The sequence below is a fragment of the Kwoniella botswanensis genome, chromosome 3, assembly GCF_036426115.1.
Source record: "Kwoniella botswanensis chromosome 3, complete sequence".
Lineage (NCBI taxonomy): Eukaryota > Fungi > Basidiomycota > Tremellomycetes > Tremellales > Cryptococcaceae > Kwoniella > Kwoniella botswanensis.
Window position 1 is genome coordinate 418890 of NC_088601.1, and position 26399 is coordinate 445288.

A 26399-nucleotide genomic window follows, 5' to 3' on the forward strand; every position below is an offset into this window, starting at 1 on the left:
AGTTTAAAGGACGATCACATCATTATTGAGGAGAAACAAAGTGAATTGTATATAATCATCGTTATTGGAAGTCAGCATGAGTAAATAACACAAATCGCACGTATATGTAATATAATGATTTCGAATGACCATAGACATACGAGCTGCAGTGTAGCATGTTTGTCATATAGAAAAAATTCAATGGGCTTTAGTACATTGAACATAAAAAGCAGCTAACTCCTCCATTCTTCATTATTTATTCACGATTGTCATCTCAGATATCTGCGATACAATTCAGAATCTTGTTAAGTGATCTGACACTCTGGAAAATATTTGAGGTATCATTCATATACATAGAGACATCTTCTTTTCTCTACATCTCTTCTACCGATGTGCAGATCACGTATAACTCGTATGATTGCTATCAATTCTGCGCTTACAAAGACAGATAATCCCTAACTTCATTCTCACTCAATTTCCTAAATGTAGGTGGTAACCTCTCCCCAGATTTCTCAACCATTTGTTCAGGGGTCGGAACGGTGATAACTCCAATTTCGATCGTTTGTTCAGTCATTTGACCTTCGAATCCTTCTTTCAAAGTCAACAAGGCTGTGTGAATGGCATCTTCGAGGGAAAGTTCGTCGTTGTACCTGTATATCGCCAAGATCAGCTTCGTTCGTACACGATCATACAGAAAGTATGCTGTTTAATAATGAAGAGATAGAGGAGATAGACAGGGAGTCTGACAGGATATACGAGATTGAGATGAACTAGTTTGTTAAGAACCCACCTCTTCTCCAAGAACGTCTTGGCGTTGACCATATTCTTTCCGATCGCACTGGCTTTCCAAGCCCAGTATGAACCTGATGGATCGATTTGCCATAACGATTGACCCCTGTGAGAATCCCATCCGGCGATGAGCAGCGAGATACCATATGGTCTTACACCACTGCGAAAGAGTCATTGAAAATCAGCTCTTTGCCTGCCATAACCGGAAATGAATGATATCCCAACTTTATGAATCCATTCGGGCTGTACCCGTAATACTCCATCCGTTGATTTCCAATTATATTGAATATCCCATTCCACCAGACCAAACCAAATCTACCCTTACGAATCCAAAGACGAAAGAACCTTCACTCAGACTCACCCAGATTGAGTAGCTTTCTGCATCACCCCCGCCACCTCCTGCACCAACACTTTGGTAGGTGGATATTCCCCATATACCTTCCAATAAGCCTGAGCGATCTTTCTAGCTTTAGCTACGAGGATACGGAAATCGGGTCCCATACCGGAATAGACGAATCCTATATTAGGACATATGGGGGCTACTTTCTCCAAGGCTGAGGTGTCGATAAGGAGTGAAGGGGATTTCTTCTCGGTAGCGAGGACTATACCGTTGGTTGCTAAACAGATAGGTTAGTCAAATTCGATGTTGAGGCGAGATCAGGTGTATTGTGCTTTGACTCGACAAAGTGGATCTAATTTGGAGAGCAGATGTGACATGAATTGTATGGTGTACTCTCAACTCACCCTTAATACCCAACGAGGTCGTACCACCGGAAACAGCAGCTAAAGCATGTTCGATCTGAACTAATTTACCTGATGGAGAGAAGGTGGTAAGGGAGAAACTACGAATGCAGCTCTACGTCAGCTATCGCTCTACCGCGTTCACTCTAGTGAAATATGAAGCTGGACTTGAAGGTATAGACCACTCACGAATAAGCACCACCACTTCCTGGACCTGACATGGTGGTTTGGTTGATTCAGTGGTATCTGAAGATGAAGTGACGTTCTCAGAACAGCTGAATACGTGAGAGCAGCTATGGATGGTGATGATGGCAGTGTGCGCAGTTGATGAAGCACTGGGTGTCGGTGTTTCTATCTGATTGATATGTTTATGTGTCGATGCTACTTGATACCTAGTCTTCAGCATGCATCCAACATTGACAACTGACTGACGATTGACGATTGTGTCACCTATTCAACTCACAGCGACACGCGTACCGTCATTTGACTTACGTAATGGGCTACCTGTGTGTCAACTTGTAAATGCCTCTCATTTAGGACCCATCCGTTCCGATGGGATGAGACCGGAAAGAGGATTGATAAGATTGTGAGCTCATAAGTGCACGGGAATGTTGAATTACGAAGGATTGATAAGATGTGGGATCTTGCATAATTGTATTAGTCAACATCGAGATCGAGGAACAACAACATCTTCATGGTGAGGATGAGCCTTAGACGAATATAAATAGTGAGATGAGTCTGATTGAATTCCCGCTGATTTGATATACGACTATAACTCACAATCACCAAAGACCTCGAGTGTTACTACTAATTGATGTATCATACTAAGACAAATATCTATTTCACACACAAATCACATCAATTCACTTTCCGATTACGTCCAATATGAGTGCCCATCGTCAAACAGCTTTATCATTCGCCTCGGCAGTATCTAACAAACGATTTAAAGAAGTCGCTTCGTATCTATCCGAGGAGTTTATATGGAGGTGAGTCGAGTTTCAAATTATAAAGCAAACTTTTAGGTGAAAATCGAAGACAAGACATTTACAATCTATACTGTGTACTTTGTACTGTGTATATGACCATATGTGCAGACCCCATCCCGAGAGATTAGGTGGATTAGGTAGACCACATGGACATAGTAAATCGCAGTTTCTGGAATTGATGAGAGGTTTAAACAATATCAAAAAATGGAATGTAAGTATTATCAAAGTTGAAGTTCACAGACGAGTTGATACTGATATCTTCTGACATCTACAATATAGTTCAATAGTGAAAATCCAATGGAAATCATAGAAAACGATAAATCGATAGTAGTTCATGTGGATCTCTTTCACAACGAACGAAGTCGATTGGTCGGATAGCTGATACTGTATTCGCTGTTCGGAATGATCATAGCTTCACGGTAATCCAGAACATGTCAGTGGTAAGATCTTCTCGGCCGAATATGTTTATATGATGGATTTCGATGAACAAGGCAACCTCAAAGTTTTAGATGAATTCTTCGATACTGTTTATATGGAGGAACTCGCTAGATTAGGTTGAGATGTATCATCTACCTTACATACCGTACGAACCAAAATATGGTATGGTAGATGAAGTATAACTGAGCCTTTTTCGATATCATGGTGTAGTATAGTGTACTGTACTATACTATATCGTTGTCCTAAAATCTGTTACAGTTAGTCATGTATGAGTGAATGAATCAATGGATGAATGAGACCACCTAGCCACAACCAAGCACGAGAAGCAACAACACACTACTACCGCACTGTACTTTATCGTATACCATCTGATGATGAATTGTATTGTGCAGAAATGAAGTCGTAGAGTGGTGAGCCTCAGAAAGTAAACCTAGATCGTCATCTGATGCCACCATTTGTATTGGAAAGACCTTAACAACCTCAATGAGATAGCATATGTGCATAGTCATACTGTACCCATATCACACCTATGATCATCCCTATAGAATTCGAGCAGGCTACCAATTACTTAGACCTACTTACCGGTATGCCTTGTACATGCCATGTTGTGAAGAGATTCGCCACTTTGGCAGAACAAAGCATCAATCGAACCATAGCAATCTCGGTGATAAACCGAATACCGGGTCAAATCCACAATATCCGATCAAAGTAAGATGGGAAATGGGGTACTGAACTAGTTTGAAACGTAGCCTCACATCATTCCATCAGCAATCAGTTGCTCATCCGGAAGTATCCTTGATTGTTGGACGGTGGACGGATTCAAAGGGATCTCGGAGTGAATCGTACATACAAAGATCTAGAGGTGTGTTTGTGTGCAAAGACTGTATAGAAACATACACACAAACAAACAAACACACCAGATGTACTGCATATATGTAGTGATCTTTAGAATGATCACAACGCGCAATTCTATTGAGAACTCTTGCGGTGAACTGGCTGATGCAATGATAAATCGCCCCTACCCCTGGCGATCAAACCCATAGTACCTGAATACCTTTCACCACTCACGGCACAGACCTTGTGCCCTATTATAATCTCTCTGTTCTTGTCCACGAACAGGATAATAACGATGACCCGGAATGATGCGACGATTACACAATCAATGGGCTGTGCAGACCCAATGGGAAGCTAAACCACCTTTAGCGCACGAACAGGGCGGAATCGAACAAAATGTAAAAAAGGATTCCAGTGCAAGGAGTATAGTACCTGATAGAACAACTTCATCTTCGGATCAACGTTTTCGAAAAGGAGTATGATTTGTACAAACATCATGATTGATGAGGATATACCATACAGGTACAAAACACAACACTTGATAATGTAGATGAACAAACAAACAAATTGAGTTGAGAGGATTTGATGCTTCTCCCGTGGCTCGTGGAGTGGATCGCATCAATTGTAAAATATACTGCGAGAAGGACATTTGTCAATAGACTATCATCAAACCCTCTTTAATCAAACCTCTGTTCATACGCCTTGGAAGACAATCCCAAAGAAGGAGAAGAAGGAGGATCAAAAGATCGAGGTCAACAATCCTTCACACATACAAGACTGATCTATCGATCTTTGATGGAAGCCTTGAGTTCGGTGGAGCAGAATCGAGAGCAAGATCAAGATTGAAGGAAGATTGAAAATGAATGACCTTTGAAGGGACTTGGCATCCACGATTAAGGAGTAGAGAGGAAATGAAAGCCTTTGGAAACCCACAGGTAAAGTGAGAAGAAGAAAAGAATACTATTTGGATTTGTCTTTTACAGAAGAAAAGATATATAAAGGAAGGAGGTAGTAGGTGAGCAGTCTCTTACCGCATCTTCGATCCAACCCATCCAACCTTTACTCGTCCATCTCATCTCCAATACATACCTCTCTTCTCTCTTCTCTCTTCTCTGTTATCAACTACATCCAACTAACATCTGTCAGTACTATCTCCATACCCTTGATCTATCCTTCTCAGTTCCCCACTCGCCATCGAATTTGTGGCACCATTGCACCATGTCATTCCAGCATATCGAATACCTCATCCCTTCCCTCCTAGCTACCATCCTAGCATTATATCCACTCCCATGGCATATTCGTACTCGAAATATAGCCACCCTATCCATGATCTTCTGGATGACAGCTTTGAACATGGTACACAATGTGAACTGTAAGTGGCACCCCTTGATGGCGATGATCTGTGTGCTACAGTAGTCTGTTTGCTAATCTCATGATTGAATGTTTGAAATTGTAGGTATAGTATGGGATGATAATTCAGATATCAAATCGAGAGTATGGGGAGATATCAGTACAATCATTATTGGTATGTCAACACCTCTTCCCATTCTCTTCTCCATCAGTCCGCATCGCTGATATCGGGCGGGATGTATTTGTAATCACTTAGTCGGATACAATTTCGCCTTACCCACCGCTCATCTCTTACTGGCCAAACAACTCGAATCTCTTACCACCCTCCGACCTCACTCTCCACTATATGACGATAAAGCCAGAAGAAAACATCGAATGATCGATTTGTCCGTCACCTTTGTTGTTCCCATCGTGGGCGTATTGGTCCATCTAAGTAATATGGACAGAAGGTTTTATGTGGTTGAGAGTTTTGGACCGATGCCTGCTACGTACTGGAATGGCTGGGGTGTATTTTGGATGGCCGTGGGTGAACATAAATACGTATAGAAGGTATGGGTAGTATAAGCTGATGTTTGTTATTACAGGTCGTTCCTATTTTGATCGCTCTCGCCTGTGCTATATACACGGGTGAGTGAGACCCTATTATCGAATAATGAATAGCAAACTGAGGATTGACGATCGTGATATCCTCGTGCAGCCCTCGCACTTATCAATATCATCAGAAGACGTAAACAGATGTTATCGATGATAGCTACAGGTTCATCAGTGAACAAGGAACAATTTTTCAGGTTAATGTTCTTGACTGTTGCTGAATTGGGTACATGCTGGCAAGTACATGCTCCCGACTGTTTTTTCACAGTGATTGATGCTGATTTCTATGAACTCCAGCCTCCGAGCAATCTTCAACCTCATGTCATTCCAACGAGGACCTCAACCCTTAGGTCACTTTGGTCCTCCAGTCCACAACCTCAGACGAATCGAAAGTATCCCATTAAGTTTGGTGTCGGAAAGGGGTCTGCTGGTTTTGAGATTATCCTATTTCACCTGTGTAGCTTGTAGTTACATCTTCTTCCTTTGTTTCGTGACTAGTAAGTTTCCGTCAAACTTTCCCTTTTTCCATCATCGGTATGGGGTACCTCTTTGATCCTATTCCTGATATACTGATATGGTCATCTATCGATGTAGGTGCCGAAGTGAAGAGATTCTACGGATTAATCCTCCATCGAATCTTCCCTTGTATCCCTGAGCCCACCGACCGTACGATCCATCTAGGAAGTTTGGATTCCGGCTTCAGCGGTTCAAGTACTCAAAAAATCCAAATTCATACTTCCACATCAACCTATACTACTGAACATCCCTCAAGCACCAACATGCCATTATCACCTTTATCTTCATCCGGCTCGATGTCGACTGCCATAGGGACTGTCAAAGACAAAGAGATGAGTCTTGAAGATATGTTGGGTACTCCCGTAATGGGTCCACAGGGCATTTATATGCCTAGAAAAGGAAGTCAGGCGAGTTTCGCAAGTAATCCGTCGGATATACATTTACCACCTATGCTTGTTGATAAAGAAAAATGTCAGTGATATCCCTCCAACAGGTTTGCGAATTAGTGGACCAGGAGGTTTAAGTTAATTTTGAAGATTCTGCTTGACAGATCCGATGAACTGATTGACCAAATACGGTGACCGTGTTACTGTTAGCTTAGAGGTGATAAAGATGGGTATAAGATTGGAGGATTGAAGCAGATCGAAATAGCTATAAAGAAAAGATAAAAGAAAAACAAAATATAAATCAGAATTATTACCTTTACCATTTTAATCCTAATCCTAATTTTGATATCGGGTTTCTGTTGACTATAATCTTCCTCCTCCCGTCGATCCTCTTATAAACCCACAACTGACCTTTAATTACAAGTCTGCCTTCTGTTCCTATATCATAGCCATTTGTTTTGATTTCGTCAGTTCTTGTTAGTATCTCATCAGTGTTCATCCTCATACATGTGTCTGTGTTTTCGTAGTAAATCAATCTATAGATGTTCATACCCATCATTATCACTTACCATGCATATACGTATCTCGACATCAGCACACCGCCATTGCCGGTAAACGATTGAAAAGCCAGTTACAGTCTTACAATGTTTGGAATGATGAAAATGAGATGTGTTCTGCATACATGCTATGATCTTCTTCTTCTACACGGCCATACCCTTCGATCTCTCTTCTCTCCCTTGACTGAGTTGGACTAACGAGGGATTCGGGTACATTCCATATGCGTACGTGTAGGTTCAGCAGGTAAAGCACAGTAGAAGCCTACACAGTCATATTACGTTGTCAGTTATTTATCTCAGGATCACGGATCCATTAGCTTACCGAGTGATTGCATGCTCTTAAACAGCGAGGCACTGGCCAAAGCGAGCTACACACATCCATCCCCAGAATATCAGCTAATCTGTAAAGCCGCCGAGGTATCTGGACTACATTTTAGCTCACCTTGATACAGCTCTTTCCTCCCTGGAGCGTTATCCTGCATAGCTCGGCATCGGCAGCATCGGCATTACGTCTAGAATCGAATGTGTATCTGATCCAGATCAAATGTCAGCTGATGCACGATGACGGTGACAATCATCAATGCGCTTACCTGGCATTTGGTGCTTCCTATATACAAAACAGGGTATGTCAGATATACGTTCGTAATACATTGTTGATCGATCGACTCTACGGGTGTTGTATACTCACATTGACGAAATCGGCTACTCGTCGATGCTGTTCTGGTGGAGGAGCATTGACAGAAGCGTCCGATCGAGGAGCGGGGATGTCATTGGCTCCTTTATGGGTTGATGATTCGCCTGGGAAGATATCTGAGATTGCCATGTTTGTGATGTTCTGTATATCTGATATGTGAAGTGATAGATAGTCAGGTAGGTATTGACATGAAAAGATGTTATAGTGAATCGATCTGGTCAAATGGATGGTGTCTATCAACTTCTAAAGGAAGATATGACGAAGTACCACGTGCGCCCAGGCAGGAAAATAGGCTTGCAAGTCTGGATGTCGTTTGCCTAATCCGATTATCCTTCTTTCCGAGTTTTTGAACGAAACCTGCCTCCATCTGATCTCTGGAATTTCAACAATTCGACCCAAAATCACGCATTCGCAGGATAAATCATCATATACATTCCTAACCCAGCTCCTTTACCTCACGCAACATGCCTCTCAAGCCGGCAGCTAGGAATGTGTTCAACTACAACCGGGCTATCCCACGTATGGTGAGTTGATTTTCTGCCTGCTTCTCTCCTCGGTCATCTTAACTTTGTACGAATGTACATCAGATTAACAGCTGTGATTTTCCTAGAGTTGGGCTCCTGAGAACCTCTTCAATCTATGGCAACGTACATCCTCTGAATCACCCATAAAACGAACCCATGACTTTACGCGTACCAACTCTACACCGTATCAACTTCGTTTCACCGCTAAGAGATTGTTGAGGGGATACCATGGGGATCATATAGGATATACGAAATTCTCAAGATGGTATATGCCTGAAAAGCTACCTGCGATCCACGAATCGAGTTCGGGCGGGAGCTCAGAAGTGAATAAATGGGTTGAAGGAAGAGAGAGGTCAGGTGGACGTACGACCGATGACAAAAATCAGAAAAGGAAGGAAAAAAATTCGAAAGCTCCTATTGGGACAATGTTATTCGCGGATGTAGAGAGAAGATTGGATGTATTGATTTTTAGGAGTTGTTTTGCGCAGAGTGTTTGGGAGGCTAGGAGGTATGTCGTTCAGGGGCATGTTAAGCTGAATGGACAAATTGTGAGTCTGGATCTCTCATCACATTGTACTATGTCTCCTTGGAAGAGGCAGAGAAAATCGGGGTTTGAAGGAGGGCTTGATCTCACACGAGCGATCGTGTAGATTGCATACAACCCACACTGGGGACCGACAGAAGAACTCAAGAGTTCTTGCTGACGATCCTCTGTATTCCTCATACAGGTCCGCAATCCGAATGTCATGTTAGAACCAGGAGATCTATTCTCAGTCGATCCCAAAATCATACACATGTTACAACCTCCTTCAACCTCGACTTCCACCCCTGCCCAAGATGAGGTATCTGCCGAATCGGAATCACCGGAAGAAGTAGGCGCTACAGCCTCATCGTCAGGCGACGCAGACTCTTCTTCACCTACCGAAGCATCCGCCGCATTACAAACACCAACAACCACATCCCTTCCTGATCAACCTTTATCCTCATCTTCAGCTTTGAGCCATTTCAACTTGCCTTCTTATGCCCAACCACACATCTTCGTTCCAGCTTATATCCTCCCATCGTATCTCACCTGCTCCGCAGTCTATGTCAGACACCCAACAGCTCGACCGGGATACTCTGAGATTCCCTCGCCTTACGATGCTGGGGGTGAACTGATGAGTCTGGGGTGGGAGTACTTCAAGAGATCTATGCCTAGGATGAGAAAGAAGACTGATAAGTGGCCTAACCCATGGGGAGGGTATGGTAAGAAGTAGGACATGTTTTGGATTTTGTAGATTTTGCATTGTTTAGCATGATATGATCATCCCATCTTACGAAACGTTGAGGCTGCTGCCAATTTCGGCTGTGATTCCATACGACACTGTTGCTGATCTCAACTCCTGTATGTGTACTTTCGTCCCCACTGGGGGAGCAGGGATCGACAAGATGACCAGAACTTTGAAAAAGAAGGATGCATTAAGATCATATACCATAACCCTAACAGATCTAAGCCTTAGGAGCAGGCTCTGCCTCAGGAAGAGGGGGTGCCAAACCTTCTTTGATAAGTAGGTTCTCGAGTTCACCACTTTGGTGCACTGTTTGATGAACAATGATAAATCAGCTTCATCCCTTCTCATATTGTATAACCAGAAAATTGCTGAGACTTACTGCCTAGTACGATATCGCATCCACCAACGAATTCACCTTTGATATATACTTGAGGGATTGTTGGCCATTCGCTATTCACATGAAGTAGGTTATCAGCACAAAAAATCCACCTCGTCGGCTCAAATTGAACACTATATTTGTGGACATAAGCAGAGGGTGGGACTCACCTGTACTCTTTGATAGCAGATCTAAGTTCTTGGTCCTCTAGACAGTTATACGATACGATCTTCTCCCTTGGTACGCCCTATTTGCGTCATACAGAACTATCAGCTTCTGACCGGTCCCTTTGAGAGAGATGTTGGTACTAGAGGAAGCTGAGAATGGACATGGTAAATGAGAATTAACCCACCTGAACATCTAAGATCTGACAGACAGCTCTCGAAAATCCACACTGGGGAGCTTCGGGGGTACCTTTCATGAATACTACCAAAGGGTTCGAGTGGACTGCCTATATGTTTGAAAAAGACAGGTGATATTCACAAATCAGCCATATGAGCAACTTTGCGACTAAGGCTGGTAGCTGATACAAATCGATCATGCGAAAAAGCTGATCGGATTGACAAGGTTGCCTCTTATTCGATGAAATCAATTGTAAGACAGACACTCACATTATCTATCAACTTCCTAGCTTCATCAGAGATCAATCTCCTCTGATTCAAGATATTCGATGATCGGTATACTTGAGCTGAGGGGAGAGATCGCTAAGCGGCGATAACAAGTAGTAGGACAAGATGAGTCAGCAGGAGTATTCTCTTCATTGACATTTGTTGGGTCGATGTCGAGTAGATGCACAGTACTTACAAGAGTCCTTAATCCTGTTCTGGCGAATGACATCTTGCGTATCTATGTATGAGATATGTTCACAAAAGGGATGATGTACAAGTAGTTAATGTCAATGACGGAAAGAAGGTTGTGGTAAATCCCAACTTTTCCAGTAGTGTGGGTTCGGGTTAAACCTACTCGTTGTAAATCTCAGCCTCCACTCGATGACGATCAGTGAATTCAACTTTGTCTGATTGGGTGTGTCTGTATCCGTATCATCCTTCCACATATATGCTTTGCATGATATCTTCAAGCTCTCGAATAGTATACAGATCGACGAGTAGACTGATACATACAGGGACGAAGAGGAACACGATGTCATTTAGTTTGCCATACAGATACATAAATGCTGAGGTATGTGCGCTCTTAAAGTCCTTTCTAGTGATCTCGTCCAGTGGTTATGATTGACCGATATTATACTTACCATTCACACCTTCTTTATACTTTGGATAACAATCTGATGTCCATCCGATCTGCCATCTCCTCAACTGAATCTACTTCTCCCCTTTGCTCGCTACACACAGCAATTGGCAGAAATCATCAAATCGAAACCTGCTTCAGCTCTCAAAGAATTCGCTGTAGTCGATGTGCGAGATAGTGATTTTGTTGTGAGCCCATACTTCTGCTCTGATCAATCAACCCTTACATACATATGGAGAACTGATCGCGGCAATGTCAACACCGATTACAGGGAGGTAATATAGTCTCGGCGTTGAATTACCCTAGTGATACGTTTCATGCTACCGTCGATGAGTTGGTACAGAAATTGCAGAATGGTATGTGCCTTATTTCGTCTTCCCCGACTTCACAGCGTTTCGTAGCTCACACGATGAACGTTCTGGTGATAGTACCCAAAGTGATATTCCGTGAGTTCTCCATGACTTATGACTTTACTTGATTACATGGATCTCACACCATCCATTATGTTGAAAAAGATTGCGCCCTCTCACAAGCTCGGTAAGCCACATTTGCAAAGATCAGAGGAATGAACATATATTAATGAGTTGGTGTTCATGCTCTCAAGAGGTCCCAAAGCTGCTCGAGTAAGTATCCATGTTCTCCATTCCTCGTTGTCTTCACTCTACTCTCAGAACAGGCATGTCCTTTTGAGTTTCATAAGATAGAAAACTGATCATATTGCCTTTGGAAAGATATACGCTGAGACTCGATCTCATGCCCATCCCGAACCAGCTATACAACAGGAGATATTCGTCTTGCGAGATGGTTTCTCAGGCTTCCAATCGAAATATAGGGTAAGTCGAAGAGGATTCCGTCTAAGCAAGGTTGGCCGTGTATATAGATGAGGAGAAGCTGATTTTGAGTGAGGGATGTAGCACGACCCAGAGTTGATCGAGAAGTTTAACAAGTATTATCATGACTAGAACTGAACACGAGGAATAGAGCTTTGGTAGATGTACAGGAATCGTTGTTGTAACATAGCATGACATCTGCTTCCTTCATGTCTAGATTCTACATGGTTACATGGTCACGAGTACTCCGATACATAGATGTGACATCAATGCATTCTGAACAATAACAACGACAATAGCCAGAGCTCCTTATTTACTCCATTGTATTGCCATGCATGTATCACGTGATCAGTGTTGTCATACTAACATCCGAGTAACCTCCGAACAACCGAACGATGCGGGGTATATCACTCATGCTTTAGCCTGTCACATATACTAGACGGTCCGGTACTCTCTCTCCCTTATACATATATTCATTGATCTTCATACCATCCTCTCATTCTCTCTTGTATATCTCTTATCGCTCTTGTGCATACTCGTTAGATCGCAACACTCAGAAGAATCGTAACAATGTCTCTCGGTCGAACTGTCAAGCTGTAAGTTACAGAGCGAATCAATCTGTCCTCATCCTGGGCAACGATTCTTGGCGCATCTTTGCACCAACCATGCTCGGATCATCACTGCTATCATCTCCCATACACCATGGTGGTCTCATAAAGTGCAAGATCCAACGCTGATATTGCCCCTTCCTCTACCACCCAAACAGCAACAACGGACTCGTCATTCCTCAAGTAGGATACGGTACCTGGCAAGCTGCTCCTGGTGAAGTCGAGAAAGCGTGAGTGGTGGCCTGCCCTGAAGACTCATCATATACAGCTGTCCGAGACATATTCTCTCTCCATGAAGTATTGCAAGCTGACACTCGATTGATCTGCTACATGACAGCGTCGAAGAAGCTATCAAAGTTGGATACAGACATATTGACTGTGCTTTGGTGAGTCCAGTCATCTCCGCGTCGCGGCAACTCTCCGTTCTCACGCTGACCATCGTCTGTCTACTCGTATAGGTCTACCGTACGTATCTTGCATTACCCCACCTCCGCTTCAAAGCTGATCGCTTATATGCTACATTCATCCTATACAGAGAATCAAGATGAGGTGAGTTGCATCTTCCTTATATCCTTGACCTTACGGGTCCTCGCTAATACTAATCTTGAATTTTCCCTAGGTCGCAACAGGTATCAAAGCCTCTGGTATCCCTCGAGAAGAGTTAGTCCTCGTATCAAAATTATGGAACAACTCTCACCGACCGGAAGATGTCGAGGCAGATCTGGATCTCACCCTCAAACAATTGGGCACTTCGTACCTCGATGTCTACCTCATCCATTGGCCAGTAGCTTTCAAGCCCGGTAAAGACCTCTTCCCCAAAGATTCAAATGGTGTTGTAGAGCTCGATGCACCTGCGGAGAAAGGTGGTCCATCCATTGTGGACACATGGAAAGCTCTCATCAAGATCAACAAGGAGACCACCAAAGCCAAGGCTGTTGGAGTATCGAACTTTACCGTTGATCAACTGGAGAAAATCATCAACGCTACTGGTGTGGTTCCAGCTATGAACCAGATTGAATGTCATCCAAGTTTAATCCAACCTGAGTTGTTCAAGTACTGTAAGTAGATACCACTTTGATACCACTTTGAAAGATTATGTCATTCATGGCAACTGATGCGGTCTGTTTATTAGGCAAAGAAAAGGGAATTATCATCACCGCCTACTCGCCATTGGGTAACAACATCACTGGTAAACCCCGAGTGATCGATCACCCAGAGATCAAGAAGATCGCAGAGAGATTGGGTAAATCACCCGCTCAGGTGCTTATCGCTTGGATCACTAAACAGGGTTTCGTGGTTATCCCCAAATCCGTCACTCCTGAGAGAATCAAGGTAAGTAAGAGTTTCGATCTTCTCTTCCTACATACTGGTCTCAATTCCTTCTCATTATATCATCTGGAAAGGGATTGTGATGTTGACGATTGATGGTGTATGAATGTTTTTTTTTCTCAGTCCAACTTTGAAGACTTTGAACTTTCCGATGCCGACTTTGAGGAAATCAACAAGGTTGGGTTGGCCAACCAAGTCCGATCGAACATCCCTTACGAATACGGAACCAGGTGAGTGTCTTGGGGATTGCGTAAAGAGAGAAACACTGATCGTTGTGAGATGCTACTGTATAGTTGGCCTGTCGATATTTTCAGTACTCCCCAGGAGAAAGGTCAACCCAAGGCTTTCTAAGGGGTGTATATCAGGTATTAGTAAAAGTAGTTATATAAGAATTGATGCACAGTGGTAAAGTACAATGCGTAGAAGATGATACTATTATAATGGTTCCGTATGTACATATGGATGCAAGTACAACCGACAATGTCATGTCACCATTTGAATGCTCGGAAGTTGACTTGAAAGGTCTTCGCGCCACATGATCGGTTATCTCCGCCCTTTTCATTCCGCCAAAGAGGTCTGTGCGTCCATCCTCCGAGAAGTGAGTCTCTCAGTCCTTATGCTAGGGTTAGAGCTTCTGACAGTGAGGAGAAATCCGAGTCGAAGCAATTGCTGATTGCAAAAAACAATCCTACCGTTGTATTGCGTCTTCACAGACCGATACACAATTTCTGGAAAACTTGAACAGTTCATGTTCATACGATGAATTATATGTTTTTTGCAGGTTTGTCGAGCTGTCGTATATTTCTATCTAGATCTAGATTTGCTGAGTAAAATGATCCGCGCCAAGGGATTTTTTGTAAGGGTATGTATGCTTTGTGTGCTTAGGTGTTTGTGCATTGGCAGGTTCATTTGTAATGAAAACCCTGAATTTGATAAGAAACGAATTCTAACAAATTCGTTGTTATACTTAGTTGAGTGGTCAAGTGGCAAAACACGTTCTTGGTATAACCGGTAATTAATTACGTTGATCCCGCGTCATTAAACCATCTCTACCGCTGGGCCTTGATGTTTTCGTTTTTCAACTTCAATCTCAATCTCCCCAATGATACTCTGTACCATATCTATCCTCTATCTCATATCCCACACAATCATCCATACCGACCACTATTAGACCATCACTTCACTCTGCTTTATCTTCATCCAATCCTTCCCTAGCTATAGGATATCTACTGGTCTACCCAACATGTCGGGCGCACCAGCCTCTTCTTCCTCTTCCCGACGTCGTCCCTCCCTCCCATCAGATTCTAGCGAAACTATCGTATCGACCTTGGATAAACCGGCTCGAATCAATTCGTCGGCTTTAACTAAGCATGGGAAATATGTGCTGCTTGGTGCATTGGGATGTTGGTATGTTGATTTGATAGGGAATATCAAAGGTGTATTGGATGAGGAAGGAGGCTGGGTCAGGTGAGTTGGTAATCTTAAATGAATTTGCCTTTCGCAAGAGGAAGAGAGGGAAGGAAGTGACTGATGGGATGGATGGGATGGGACTGGATCGATAGGAAGGTAATGATCGTTGGCTTAACGTCACATGGAGCTACTATCGTGAGTGTTCATCGTCTTACTCCTGAATCCATCCAATCTACTAACAGAGTATCGGATAGTTGCTCTTCCTCTACCTTGTATTGTACTTACCGTGGTTCAGAGGATACATACCGAATGTAAGTTGACCAATACTTCGGCTCTCATACCATATCTGACATGACCGCAAATGCAGTATCCGAAATGGCAATCTTCCGCTCGACTTTCGCTAATTGTACCTCTCCTAACCACCGCGATCTTACTTGGCTGGACATCCATTGTCGTATCTCTCTCTCAAGCCGGTAAGAGGAGTATACTGGAGTCTGCTGTAGATGCTGTCAAGGCTGTGGGGAATGCGAATCTAGAACAAATGGAGGGTGGAAGAGGGTTGGGAGTCATGAAGTCTATGGCTGGGAGTGAGTCTTATCCCTTCATTAGGACGGAAATCATAATGAGATGTCGTATCCCAAATCCATCTGATATGCTGGCATCAGTCGGACTGGACACGCGGAAGTAATACAAGAGCTTAAGCTGACCTTTGTATTCTGTGATCTATCGTAGCTACCGCTCTGTTCACTCTTACCTTGGGTATACTGGGATTCATACCTGCCCCTACTAATGTGCCCGTACGAGAGAAGAAGACGTAGATGTTTCAGTCACCGAAAGATCCATTGAGCGCTTCAGTCAAGTATGCATGTCTAGTTACACATGTTTGGTGACTTAGTATTGATTTTATTAGCCTTTTAATTCCAAGATTATTTCTATATATATCATCACTCCATAATTTCATACTTCATATCTCTATATATTACCATACACCATGCATCTACCATACCCCTTGTCTTCTTCTGTGCGTGACCAAAATCTGAAATGTCCAAACCTTCATTGGGGATGTACAGCTTCATATATCAGGATCAAAGAATGACGATGAGTTATATAGTCTATACAAATCCGATACATTCGCAAATACTTGGCCGATCCAGAGTAATCTCTTTCAATACTCTATATATACAAGTTGTCCGACATCATGGACCCAAGACGAAAGGAAATCAAACATAGTCTTTTGTGTTTAGTCGACCTTTTCTTTATTGATGATATCATTAATATCTTTATCTTCCTTCTTATCGCTTAACAACTCTTTCTTCAATTCTTTTACTATATCATTCTCTTCCACCATGCCTTTGATCCCTTCACCTTTACCTTGATCTGATGGTGGATTGATTTCTTTATCCTCTTCCTTGGTTGCATTGATATTTTCTTCCTTTGATTCGATCTTCGAAGTGAAATCATCCTCTTCAACACCTTTCAAAACCTTATCTTCATTCTTATCCAAACTCAACTCATCTTTCAGATCATCCAATAGTCCTTTCTCACTTGCTTTCAAGTCACTAATCTTGTCTTGAGATTTGCTATCGATCAATCCGATCTTAGTGGTAGATTCATCAACACCCAATTCACCCATTAATTTATCTAAATCTTCATTCGTCATTTCTCTCATCAATTTCTCCAATTCAACTTCTTGAATGGATTTCTGACTTGGTAGTTCCCCTTGACCACCATCTGCACTACCTCCAGTGACATCTCCTGGGTGAGATAAGTCGAGATCTTGCTTGAGGAATGATTCGAGGGTTTGAGTTTCAACGGCATCTTCGAAATCTTCCATTGTCTATAACCCCACACCGAGTATCAGCACAATCATTCCATCCGTATGAGGTGTGGTAGAGTGTATTTATAGTGAAGGAGCATAGAGAAATTGATCGTTCGTTTGTACTTACACCGACCCATTCTCCACCTACGAGATATCCTGGTAGACCTACGACCATACCGGGTGGTTTGGATCTCTGCCATTTCTTTTTGGCTTCTTCGTCCATCACTAGGTCATATTCCTACACGACACTCAGAAACTCAGCTCGGAACTATTAGTGATCCATGTATGGCACCGATATGATTGTTCACTCACTTCGTAAGGTATTTCAAGACCTTTCAATGACCTGTTATTCATGAAGGCGTCTTTCATCAGCTTCTGTCGCGTAGCATTCTGAGACTAGGCTTCAATATAGAGATGAGATATGGTGACATTACCAACCTTCTCAATAGGTCGATATGCTTCCTCACTTTCGGGGCAGACGTGAGACTTGTCACCTATCAGCCAGACACAAGCTCAGTACCGCTTTCAGCTGATAAGCAAGTGTGAAAGATCCTGACTCACGTAAATGGTGACTAACGGAGGAGCCATGTTGAAGTCGGGTACAGCTAATCAATCTAAAAATACGTGACAGGCGACGGTGAGCTTGCTATGATATAGAATGATAGAGCAGTGACATGGAGTTGAGCAAGCTCGAGATGCTGTTACATTTACCTACCTATGAGTAGCGACCTTGCGGCACGGTGATCACCCAACAGGTGGAATTTTGGAGACTCCGCGTTTTATGTTATGTATCTATCTATCCCACGTGTAGGACGTCATCAACCGTCCTTTGTCTGTTGTGCGGAGGAGGTCAATGCTGAATGCTGCCTGTTGCATTATTCGAATCATTCTGAATCTGAACATAAGTTACTTGTCTTACCAGATACACTCTTCTCTTGAACCCAGCTTGCTGCCTGGCCACCAACAGACAAGATGATAACGACATCAACAGCGCTCACTGTAGCCAAGGTAAGTACGGATACCACACAAGCTATCTCATCTTGAGTCTAAGATGCACCGGTACATCAGCTGATGATCTTGGACTCTGTAGTACCTCTTTGGAGCATCTGTAGCAGCTACGACATTGGCAGCAGGAGGATTATGGTTCTTCCAACGTCACCTCATATACCCCTCTTATGTTCCTGAGGGTTCAAGGAAACGTGAGTGTATCTCTACTCTTTCACGGCTGAGAGAGTACGTATGGACTGACATTGATCATATACGAACAGTCGTACCTCGACCTACCGAATTGGGAATGCCTTATGAAGATATCACCCTGACCACTCGAGACAAAGTGAAAATCAAAGCTTATGTGATACCTGCGCGAAGGAATCCTGTAGTCGCTGATCAATTGAGGAGTCTAAACCATAAGCAGAGGATGGAATTGGGCGAGAAGGAGATGGGGAAGTGGTTAGAGGAGATGGGCGATGAGAAGGCTATCGAGGTGAGTGAATAGTGACAGCTGAATCGTTCCCTTTGCAGAAGACTCGGACACGGTCAGCTGATATGTTGTGTGAGATGAGCAGTACGCTAAGAGTAGACCGACGGTGGTTTTCTTTCATGCTAACGCGGGTGAGCCTGATTAATTTAGATGTTTCGGCGTGTTATTGGAACATCCTGACGAACTGTATGTAATCAGGCAACATGGGTCACCGAGTACCATTAGCAAGGAAATTTAATGTCGAACATGGATGTAATGTGTTCATGTTATCCTATCGAGGGTGGGTTGCAGCTCTTTTTTTCGTTCATTATACAATACGAAGCTGACCAAGTGTATGAAACAGGTATGGGTTATCAGAAGGAAGACCATCAGAGCATGGTGAGTCGTCCGGATGCTGAGCGGACTCAGATGTAGCTAACAGATGTGACGATAGGTATACGTATAGATATTGAAGTGGGTCGACGGTGATCCTATCTATATCTACGTTGATGTTTTTCTTACTGATATCGTACATTAACTATAGACCGCCATGGATTACATTAAGTCGCATCCCATATTAGGTGAAACCAAGATAGTGGTCAGTCAGCTACCGAGGTTGAGACCCTGAGACAATCAGCTGATATTGTTGCAATATCTCGTAGCTTTACGGTCAATCCCTCGGAGGTGCATCGTGCCTTTACGCTGGAAGTCGATATCGGGACCTGGTGAGTATACTTACCCAGCAGTCATCCATCACAGCACAATGAGGTTTAGCTAAACTCACATCTATGTGGTATCACTCAGGTATCGGGTATAGTCCTCGAAAACACCTTCCTCTCACTGCCCTCGTTGATACCCTTAGTATTACCTCAACTACCCAAATTCGTGTTACCCATCCTACTGACCGAACATTGGGATGCCCATCATACCATGCCTCTCATCCCCTCTACCACACCGGTACTCATGATCGCAGGCAAGAACGATGACTTGGTGAAACCTCCTCAGATGATCGCTTTGAGACATCTTCGAGCATCAGCGGGAGGTAGTCTGAAGTGGAAAGAGTTGAATGGGGGTCATAATGACACATGCCTCCAACCTGAATATTGGAGCATAATAGGTGATTGGCTCAAAGAGGAGATTGGGAATAATCCATCGACAGGCAAAATCGGTATCAGTACAAGTGAGAAAAAGGAAGAAGAAGAGGAGAGTGAAAGTAGTAGTAATAGTGATGATTATCAGAAAGTAACGAAGGAAGAAGTATTGGAAGCTAAGAAGGAGTTGTGAGATAAATTGTAACATCTTAACATCTATGCAAATTATGCCAATCTGAACATGTGAATATGAAATTCTAACAATAATATCCGAATAACAAAAATGCATAGAAATGTTATAGAAGTACACTATGAACCTATGAACACCATAATCTGACTTCACCATCCGCACCACTACTTACCAACCAGGGTTTCCCACTTACCCAACTTAAGTCCAACACTCCAATCCCATCGGTGATCTTGTGACCTCTCAGGATCTTGAGAGGTACGATTAAGGGATTTTGCATGAGGTCTTGGTAGATCGTACAATGGAAGATATGAATGGTGCCGTCATCTGAAGCTGAAGCGAAGAGTGGTAAAGTTGGGTGGTAGACTACAGATCGTAAAGCTTTGGTGTGATATCTGTAAGTCGCACATATGTTGAGTTAGCTTTACATTCTATTTGTATATATATATATAGACAACGCTGAAATGCGCGGACCCACCTTAAAGTCTTATATGGTTTATTACTCAAATCCAAATCGAACCAAGCCAATTTCTTATCATACGATCCAATGATCAAATTGTCCCCTCGCGGATGTAAATCCAAGGACGAAATCCATTTTACACCGGACTGTAAAGTTCGGACAAGCGTCTGAGACGAAAGGTCGTATTGTCGTATATAACGTTGAGTGGCAACGAAGAAATGTGGTTTGGAAGGGTGGAAAATCACTTTTTGGACTTGGCCTGGTAGTTTCTTGAATGGTGATTGAGTGGAGTGTTTGGATAGTTGATGGATCAATACGGATTTATTGGAGGCTATGAGTAAATTGAGAGAGAGATTCATCATCAACATCAGATTTATTCTCTTCTTCTAATTGTCTATAATTGAAAGCTGCACTCACCATCACTCGCGACCGTAGCGAAGTAATCACCTTTCCTATGCCAGCTAACCTGTTTCGGTGTACCTGGCACTTCCACATAAACCAACACTCCTCGTTCTCTTTCATTCTCATTCGGTCTAACCCATTTGATCGATTCTACACCCTTGATATCCTTCCCGGCACCAATCTTGGTCGTAGCGGCACTACTTGCGAAAGCGGTATTGGCATGTGTGAGGGTATTGGCAGCTACTGAGGGAGATACTAAAGCTAGTGGCGATAAAACAGCTATTTTCCCAGATACCAGAGCGGTCAAAAGACATTCATCTTTATAAGGTGAGAAAGATAAATGTTGAATGGCACCATTTTTCAAATCCCATTTCCAAACTTCCCTACCATTACCTAAATCCCATACTCTGACTACTCCATCTTCAGATCCAGTAGCTACCCATAGTCCATCCGGTGAAGTAGATACTGATCTTACTCTTGAACTTTCGGGATGTCTATAAACGACTGAAGTCGAAATGGGGAATGGTTTGAGTTCCTTCGGAGCAGGTAATTTAGGTATCAAACTTTCAGGATCGATATTCAATTTGACCTTTCGTGTACGGGGCGCAAGGTATAGATCTAAACATCTTTCAAACCTTTCTTGAACGAGGTTTTTATATCCGGGTACTAATCTAAGAGAATCATATTTGGCAGGTAAGAAATCGATCTTTCGATCTTCTTTATCTGTTTCTTCCCATTCTTTTTTCTCTTCCTCTGTTAATAGGTATTCTTCAGGTGGGTTGTACGATTCGATAGTTTTTGGAGGAGGTAGTTGAGGGGCGGGCATGTACATTGCATGTTGTAAATTAGATTGATCAGATTCTGACCAAATGGCATAGACTGTAGGTTTAGCTGCTGAAGGTTTGTTAGGGATGATTCGACCTTCTCTAATAGCTTTGACGATTTTCATTATCTATCACACAGAATGTCAGCTACATGCTCCACCGTACCAAGAATTGGGCTGATCCTCATTGTGCACTCACCTTCTTGTGTTCCCATTTGGATGGCACGAATCTCCTCTTAGGCTCTGGAGCAGCACTCAAAGGCATGACTCGTTCATTACCTTCACCAGTGAACCATTCGATCGTAGGTTGGTACGGATCATAATCGGCATCAGGGTTTTCAGCTCTTTCCAACCTTCTAATAATATCTAATTCTTTGTCTGTCAATTGAACAGATTGTTGTAATAGTTTATCTTCGGCTGATGTCCATGCAGCAGGATCTTCAGTGTTGGATAAGAATTTGTCCAACTCATCACCTTGAGCGGGTCTGAAGATCTTTCGACCATTCACATCGTACCCTATATGAGGTAGATCATCGTACCATTCCATAGGGATGTTTCCGACTGTGTTTGGGTTCTACCGACCGTACCGCCAGTATCAGCTCATACCCTGCAATGAGAAGACAGATACAGATACATAATAAAAAGAGAGGTGAAACTTACATCTTCAGTTGAACTTTCACTTCCATAACCAGCTTCATAATCATCATATTCCCTTTTATACCCCCCCTCAACGAGTTTACTAGGTACCAATCTACCCACACCTTCCTTCGCCCTTGAGATCTTGGCATCGGTACCTAGCGAATCATCAGGTTTGATCGAGTTCTTCGCTATCATCTTTGACAATTTCTCATCTGTTGACAATTCTTTATGCGATGATGAAGGTGATGTAGGTGGAGAATAATCTTCTTGGTCGTCATCTTCATCGGATTCACCATACATAGCTTCAATATCTGATGAATTGTATCCTGATTCCGATCCACTCTCTTCGTCGTCTAATTCCTCCTCTTCCTCCGTTTCATCGTCCCCGTCTCCATCTTGTTCATTATCATCTTCAATCTCACTATCAAATTCTGGAAACTCCTCTTCATCTTCCTCATCTTCTTCTTCTTCAGCATCTTCATCATCACTCATATCTATTCCACTTCCCGCAGCGCCGAAATCCTCATCATCTTCATCTTCGGATACTTCTTGTACAGCTCTCTTCTTGGTTCTGATAGTCGAAGGACCAGCATTCCCGTTGGATTTTACCGGTCTCGATATGGAGCTAGAAGCTGCTCTTGAGCTACTGGCAGTAGCGTTCCGAGGTGCCATCTCTAGTCCAGTGCAGTAAAGCTATATTTGAGAAAGAGTGATATAGGTATCAAGTGTAAACGCAGATATCTCTTAGACGTGAACGCCAAAATTCAAAAAACCTTTGGCAAGATTCAACAAACCTCCACCCTGGTGGGACTGGGATAAAATGCGGTAAATTCAAACCTAAAGATATTCCCATAAACCCACTCATCCGGTTAAACGGTTGAATAAGCTGGCTAAGTTGAAGCTGAGATCAGCTCATCCACTGAATTCATCAATGAGGACTGTCTTATATCGATGTTTTTACCTTGATACATCGCCAAATGGTCTCAACTTCGATGATGATCAGTACATCTCACCAAGGCTGCTGTTTGAACGGTTTGGTCATATCGCGTACAGCAGGCACAGCGGGCTGACTAGATCGAATGGTGGATGGAGGATGGTGGGTAGCGGATGGATTGCAAAGCACAATTGAAACCCCCATCCTTTGGCTAACTCACCATCACCGATTCCCTACTCCACTAATCACTGACCTGGCTACTCACAAATATACACTGATCAGAGGAATCATCCTGACGGTATTCTTTCTCTCTATAACATCTAAGTCATCCATATCGCGCCATGTCCTCAGCCAAGCATAAATTCTGTTGCGGTTTCTGGAACTGTACGAGGGGATTCGATAGATGGTCAAGACTCGAAAAACATTTCAGAGATCATAGTAAGCTATTCATGCTTACCATATTTGTGATCAGCTCACTTATTTGACGATACAGTTAACAACAATGTTCGATATAGACCTCCTCAACGATCCTCTGCCTCTACCTCTACGATGCCTCCCTCTAGACGAAGGAGAAACAAGACTATCTCGAGACGAAGAAATAAGAAGAACCGCACGTAAGTATCATCTGCCTCTCGTATACCTAGCTCAATGATGATTAAGCTGACGTGATTTCTCTCTGTCTCTCAGCTCGAACGATCGAGACCATATCCCTGCTATCACTTCTGCGCGCAACATCAACCCAATGACAATCGATATTCGTACACCATCGCTTTCACCGGATGCACCATCCGAAAGTGGAAGCGAGATGGTAGTAGATATGGTCGAAGCAGTCCAGAAAGCTCAGACACCTCCCACGACCACACCAAGTAAGAAAGGACCAAGATGGGCTGTCGCTCCTCGTTCGCCTACTCCACCTTCCATCGAAGAACAAGATGAAATCATCCAACAAGACGATATTGATACTAATGGTGCGGGTGGTACGATAACGGAGGATGAGATCAATCATTCGGAAAACGGTGATATCGACCAAGCTGAAGAGACGATCAGCAGTCCCATCACAACTCCACTGACACCCCATCGACTCCCTCAACCTCAACCTCTAGATGAGGATGGAGATGAGGTCATCGAATCACCCATTGCTCGACTTGGTTCAGCTGCACTTCGAGCCCATCGTTCTCATTCCCAGGATTCTGCCATCATTATCACTCCTCGACCTGGATACAGAAACAGAACTAGAAGCTCTCCGGCCGAAGTCGAGGCTGACGGGATGTCAACCATACCTACACCTAATTCATTAGATCCGTTCATCAGAGATGCGATGAGTTCCATCGGACTTCGAAGAGGAAGGAGTGAAACTCCTTGTCCCATCCCGACTTCGGAAAATCCGGTACAGGTTCAAAGGTACGATTTGGCTTTATCCGAAGAATCAGTCTCAACTCCTCAGGCTCTTCTTCCAAAGACGACCAACTTGCCTGTCATCGACTCTGTCAACCAAGCTTTTAGCGGTAATGGTCATTCATCAACGCCGAAACACACTCTGACACCATCTTCACCAAGCCAATCCACCGTTCCCAACAGTCCAAACGTCATTGTCTCAACTGAATCATTCGTCGAAAAGCTAAAGCAAATATCCAACGGACCATCAGACAATGAACTCCTCACGCAATTGCCCTTCTCAAGCCAATCTTCTAGTAATACGATGAGAAATGGCTCGCCTTTTGCCGATGTGGTGTCGACTGTAAAGAGAGTGATCCATCTCTTTGAAGATTTCAAGGAAAACGAGAGAAAGAATAGAGCAAAGATGGCTGAATTGGGTATTTTGATTGGTACCTTAGGAAAATTACATGGTGTTGATCTTTAGTGAAACGTAGTATAAGTTGGGTTTACTAGACATTGAAGCACAATGAGAAAGGTTAAGATTGATAGTACTTGCCGGAAGCCTTTCTTTATTATATACTATGATCTCGGGGATATCCAGTGACTGTAAAAGAATTCATATGATATGCAATATCTTGCTCACAGGCAACAACTGAGCTTTCCCTGTGCTGGTTTGAGTTACGATGATAAGCAGATTATGCCAATCATTGTGAGGACTGTATTGTAGTATTCGACCACTGCTCATGCTAGCTCGACCTGTGTGATTGATACATGCTATTTTACTATATGATCCGTTTATATTTTAATTGGACTACACGTCACCTTACCCTCATCCGCTGAAAGCACAATCACTTGCATCTATCCGAGTCTCAGACCCAATACCAACCCAGCAAGGAAAGATGCTCGTTCTGTTGAAAAGCAACAAAATCAACTCATCAAATCCTCGTATAAATTCCTGTCCTTTCGTCCAGTATGCATGCAGCTGGTATGAGAACTCGACACTCACGTTGGAAATTGGAAGTTAAGAAATCTACAATCTTACTATAAACACCACCGACCGTAGGACCTTTATATCCGCCTGTGGAAGCCTTACTGCCGAATGCTGAATCGTATCGCCCACCAAGTTTGGTCCAGTCAACATGTATATACGATTTACTCGATAGGTACTATTTCATCTCGTTGTTAGCTTGATTCCGAGTCCATGGTAAGAACAGGAGAGACGGCTTACTTGGAGTAAAATGAAAACACCACCTAGCAGAAATGCAATTGCCCTTGCACCTTTCTTGATAAATACACCTGAACAGATCCCACATACCGCCCCGAATGATAGCTCATAGACACTAAGGACACTTCCTGGTTGAGGATCATCGGGTAAAGGTGATGTCCTCCCTGATGAAGGAGGGGTTAACACAGACTCGCATCGGACTTGTCGGTTCGGTAATGTTAGAGATAAAGAGGTGAAGGCTACTGCTGCTCCGATACCCAGCGATAAAGGTGAGATCCGCTTGGGTGCCGGATGGGATTTAGCTAAGGAGATGACTCGAGGTTGGTTTTGGTGGAATCGACGGAACGCAGGTGGGGGATGGAATGATCGGAGATTCGATCGTAAGATTGAAGTGGCCGTTGGAGATGGTCTAGCGTGGAGGAGAGATGGAAGGAAGGAGGTGGTGAATGACATTTTGGGTGATGCGACAGGCAAGATGATCTGATCCTCAGTCAGTACAAGGAATAATCGAAGAAATCGACCAAACCAG

General features: G+C 43.2%; 14 protein-coding genes across 14 annotated transcripts; 8 read left to right on the forward strand and 6 right to left on the reverse strand.

The window, feature by feature from the left end:
* Nucleotides 1–415: 415 nt before the first annotated feature.
* Nucleotides 416–1730, reverse strand: L199_008029 (uncharacterized protein; the record flags this gene model as incomplete). The annotated part of the gene is made up of 5 exons (XM_064893714.1): nucleotides 416–629; nucleotides 770–928; nucleotides 1130–1385; nucleotides 1513–1610; nucleotides 1699–1730. The coding sequence occupies 5 exons, from the start codon at nucleotides 1728–1730 to the stop codon at nucleotides 416–418; spliced, it is 759 nt and encodes a 252-aa protein (XP_064749786.1).
* Nucleotides 1731–2394: 664 nt separating this feature from the next.
* Nucleotides 2395–3054, forward strand: L199_008030 (uncharacterized protein; the record flags this gene model as incomplete). The annotated part of the gene is made up of 4 exons (XM_064893715.1): nucleotides 2395–2495; nucleotides 2604–2706; nucleotides 2775–2831; nucleotides 2908–3054. The coding sequence occupies 4 exons, from the start codon at nucleotides 2395–2397 to the stop codon at nucleotides 3052–3054; spliced, it is 408 nt and encodes a 135-aa protein (XP_064749787.1).
* A 1931-nt stretch (nucleotides 3055–4985) lies between these two features.
* Nucleotides 4986–6703, forward strand: L199_008031 (uncharacterized protein; the record flags this gene model as incomplete). The annotated part of the gene is made up of 7 exons (XM_064893716.1): nucleotides 4986–5139; nucleotides 5224–5292; nucleotides 5374–5639; nucleotides 5702–5744; nucleotides 5815–5944; nucleotides 6006–6205; nucleotides 6303–6703. 7 exons carry the CDS (start codon nucleotides 4986–4988, stop codon nucleotides 6701–6703), a joined length of 1263 nt encoding a protein of 420 aa, XP_064749788.1.
* Nucleotides 6704–7361: 658 nt separating this feature from the next.
* Nucleotides 7362–7990, reverse strand: L199_008032 (uncharacterized protein; the record flags this gene model as incomplete). The annotated part of the gene is made up of 5 exons (XM_064893717.1): nucleotides 7362–7429; nucleotides 7490–7535; nucleotides 7610–7697; nucleotides 7758–7774; nucleotides 7856–7990. The coding sequence occupies 5 exons, from the start codon at nucleotides 7988–7990 to the stop codon at nucleotides 7362–7364; spliced, it is 354 nt and encodes a 117-aa protein (XP_064749789.1).
* Nucleotides 7991–8325: 335 nt separating this feature from the next.
* Nucleotides 8326–9641, forward strand: L199_008033 (uncharacterized protein; the record flags this gene model as incomplete). Its single annotated transcript, XM_064893718.1, has 3 exons — nucleotides 8326–8385; nucleotides 8472–8933; nucleotides 9114–9641. 3 exons carry the CDS (start codon nucleotides 8326–8328, stop codon nucleotides 9639–9641), a joined length of 1050 nt encoding a protein of 349 aa, XP_064749790.1.
* A 232-nt stretch (nucleotides 9642–9873) lies between these two features.
* Nucleotides 9874–10869, reverse strand: L199_008034 (Grx4 family monothiol glutaredoxin; the record flags this gene model as incomplete). The annotated part of the gene is made up of 6 exons (XM_064893719.1): nucleotides 9874–9962; nucleotides 10036–10106; nucleotides 10203–10279; nucleotides 10385–10483; nucleotides 10644–10736; nucleotides 10837–10869. The coding sequence occupies 6 exons, from the start codon at nucleotides 10867–10869 to the stop codon at nucleotides 9874–9876; spliced, it is 462 nt and encodes a 153-aa protein (XP_064749791.1).
* A 303-nt stretch (nucleotides 10870–11172) lies between these two features.
* On the forward strand, nucleotides 11173–12239 carry L199_008035 (uncharacterized protein; the record flags this gene model as incomplete). Its single annotated transcript, XM_064893720.1, has 8 exons — nucleotides 11173–11211; nucleotides 11382–11465; nucleotides 11549–11633; nucleotides 11706–11723; nucleotides 11793–11814; nucleotides 11882–11900; nucleotides 12009–12110; nucleotides 12192–12239. 8 exons carry the CDS (start codon nucleotides 11173–11175, stop codon nucleotides 12237–12239), a joined length of 417 nt encoding a protein of 138 aa, XP_064749792.1.
* A 438-nt stretch (nucleotides 12240–12677) lies between these two features.
* L199_008036 (uncharacterized protein) lies at nucleotides 12678–14395 on the forward strand (the record flags this gene model as incomplete). Its single annotated transcript, XM_064893721.1, has 9 exons — nucleotides 12678–12703; nucleotides 12874–12945; nucleotides 13053–13101; nucleotides 13174–13180; nucleotides 13251–13264; nucleotides 13335–13773; nucleotides 13848–14047; nucleotides 14168–14274; nucleotides 14338–14395. The coding sequence occupies 9 exons, from the start codon at nucleotides 12678–12680 to the stop codon at nucleotides 14393–14395; spliced, it is 972 nt and encodes a 323-aa protein (XP_064749793.1).
* Nucleotides 14396–15287: 892 nt separating this feature from the next.
* L199_008037 (uncharacterized protein) lies at nucleotides 15288–16272 on the forward strand (the record flags this gene model as incomplete). Its single annotated transcript, XM_064893722.1, has 5 exons — nucleotides 15288–15511; nucleotides 15607–15649; nucleotides 15709–15765; nucleotides 15822–16041; nucleotides 16187–16272. The coding sequence occupies 5 exons, from the start codon at nucleotides 15288–15290 to the stop codon at nucleotides 16270–16272; spliced, it is 630 nt and encodes a 209-aa protein (XP_064749794.1).
* A 422-nt stretch (nucleotides 16273–16694) lies between these two features.
* L199_008038 (uncharacterized protein) lies at nucleotides 16695–17861 on the reverse strand (the record flags this gene model as incomplete). Its single annotated transcript, XM_064893723.1, has 5 exons — nucleotides 16695–17291; nucleotides 17401–17511; nucleotides 17586–17616; nucleotides 17712–17767; nucleotides 17835–17861. 5 exons carry the CDS (start codon nucleotides 17859–17861, stop codon nucleotides 16695–16697), a joined length of 822 nt encoding a protein of 273 aa, XP_064749795.1.
* Nucleotides 17862–18245: 384 nt separating this feature from the next.
* Nucleotides 18246–20016, forward strand: L199_008039 (uncharacterized protein; the record flags this gene model as incomplete). The annotated part of the gene is made up of 10 exons (XM_064893724.1): nucleotides 18246–18281; nucleotides 18364–18472; nucleotides 18542–18756; nucleotides 18839–18884; nucleotides 18952–19033; nucleotides 19097–19131; nucleotides 19187–19206; nucleotides 19277–19330; nucleotides 19395–19457; nucleotides 19537–20016. The coding sequence occupies 10 exons, from the start codon at nucleotides 18246–18248 to the stop codon at nucleotides 20014–20016; spliced, it is 1140 nt and encodes a 379-aa protein (XP_064749796.1).
* A 124-nt stretch (nucleotides 20017–20140) lies between these two features.
* Nucleotides 20141–23006, reverse strand: L199_008040 (ribosome biogenesis protein ERB1; the record flags this gene model as incomplete). Its single annotated transcript, XM_064893725.1, has 5 exons — nucleotides 20141–20405; nucleotides 20489–20801; nucleotides 20888–21824; nucleotides 21895–22269; nucleotides 22356–23006. 5 exons carry the CDS (start codon nucleotides 23004–23006, stop codon nucleotides 20141–20143), a joined length of 2541 nt encoding a protein of 846 aa, XP_064749797.1.
* A 603-nt stretch (nucleotides 23007–23609) lies between these two features.
* On the forward strand, nucleotides 23610–25129 carry L199_008041 (uncharacterized protein; the record flags this gene model as incomplete). Its single annotated transcript, XM_064893726.1, has 3 exons — nucleotides 23610–23706; nucleotides 23762–23882; nucleotides 23956–25129. The coding sequence occupies 3 exons, from the start codon at nucleotides 23610–23612 to the stop codon at nucleotides 25127–25129; spliced, it is 1392 nt and encodes a 463-aa protein (XP_064749798.1).
* A 374-nt stretch (nucleotides 25130–25503) lies between these two features.
* On the reverse strand, nucleotides 25504–26323 carry L199_008042 (uncharacterized protein; the record flags this gene model as incomplete). Its single annotated transcript, XM_064893727.1, has 3 exons — nucleotides 25504–25553; nucleotides 25652–25811; nucleotides 25874–26323. 3 exons carry the CDS (start codon nucleotides 26321–26323, stop codon nucleotides 25504–25506), a joined length of 660 nt encoding a protein of 219 aa, XP_064749799.1.
* Nucleotides 26324–26399: the final 76 nt, after the last annotated feature.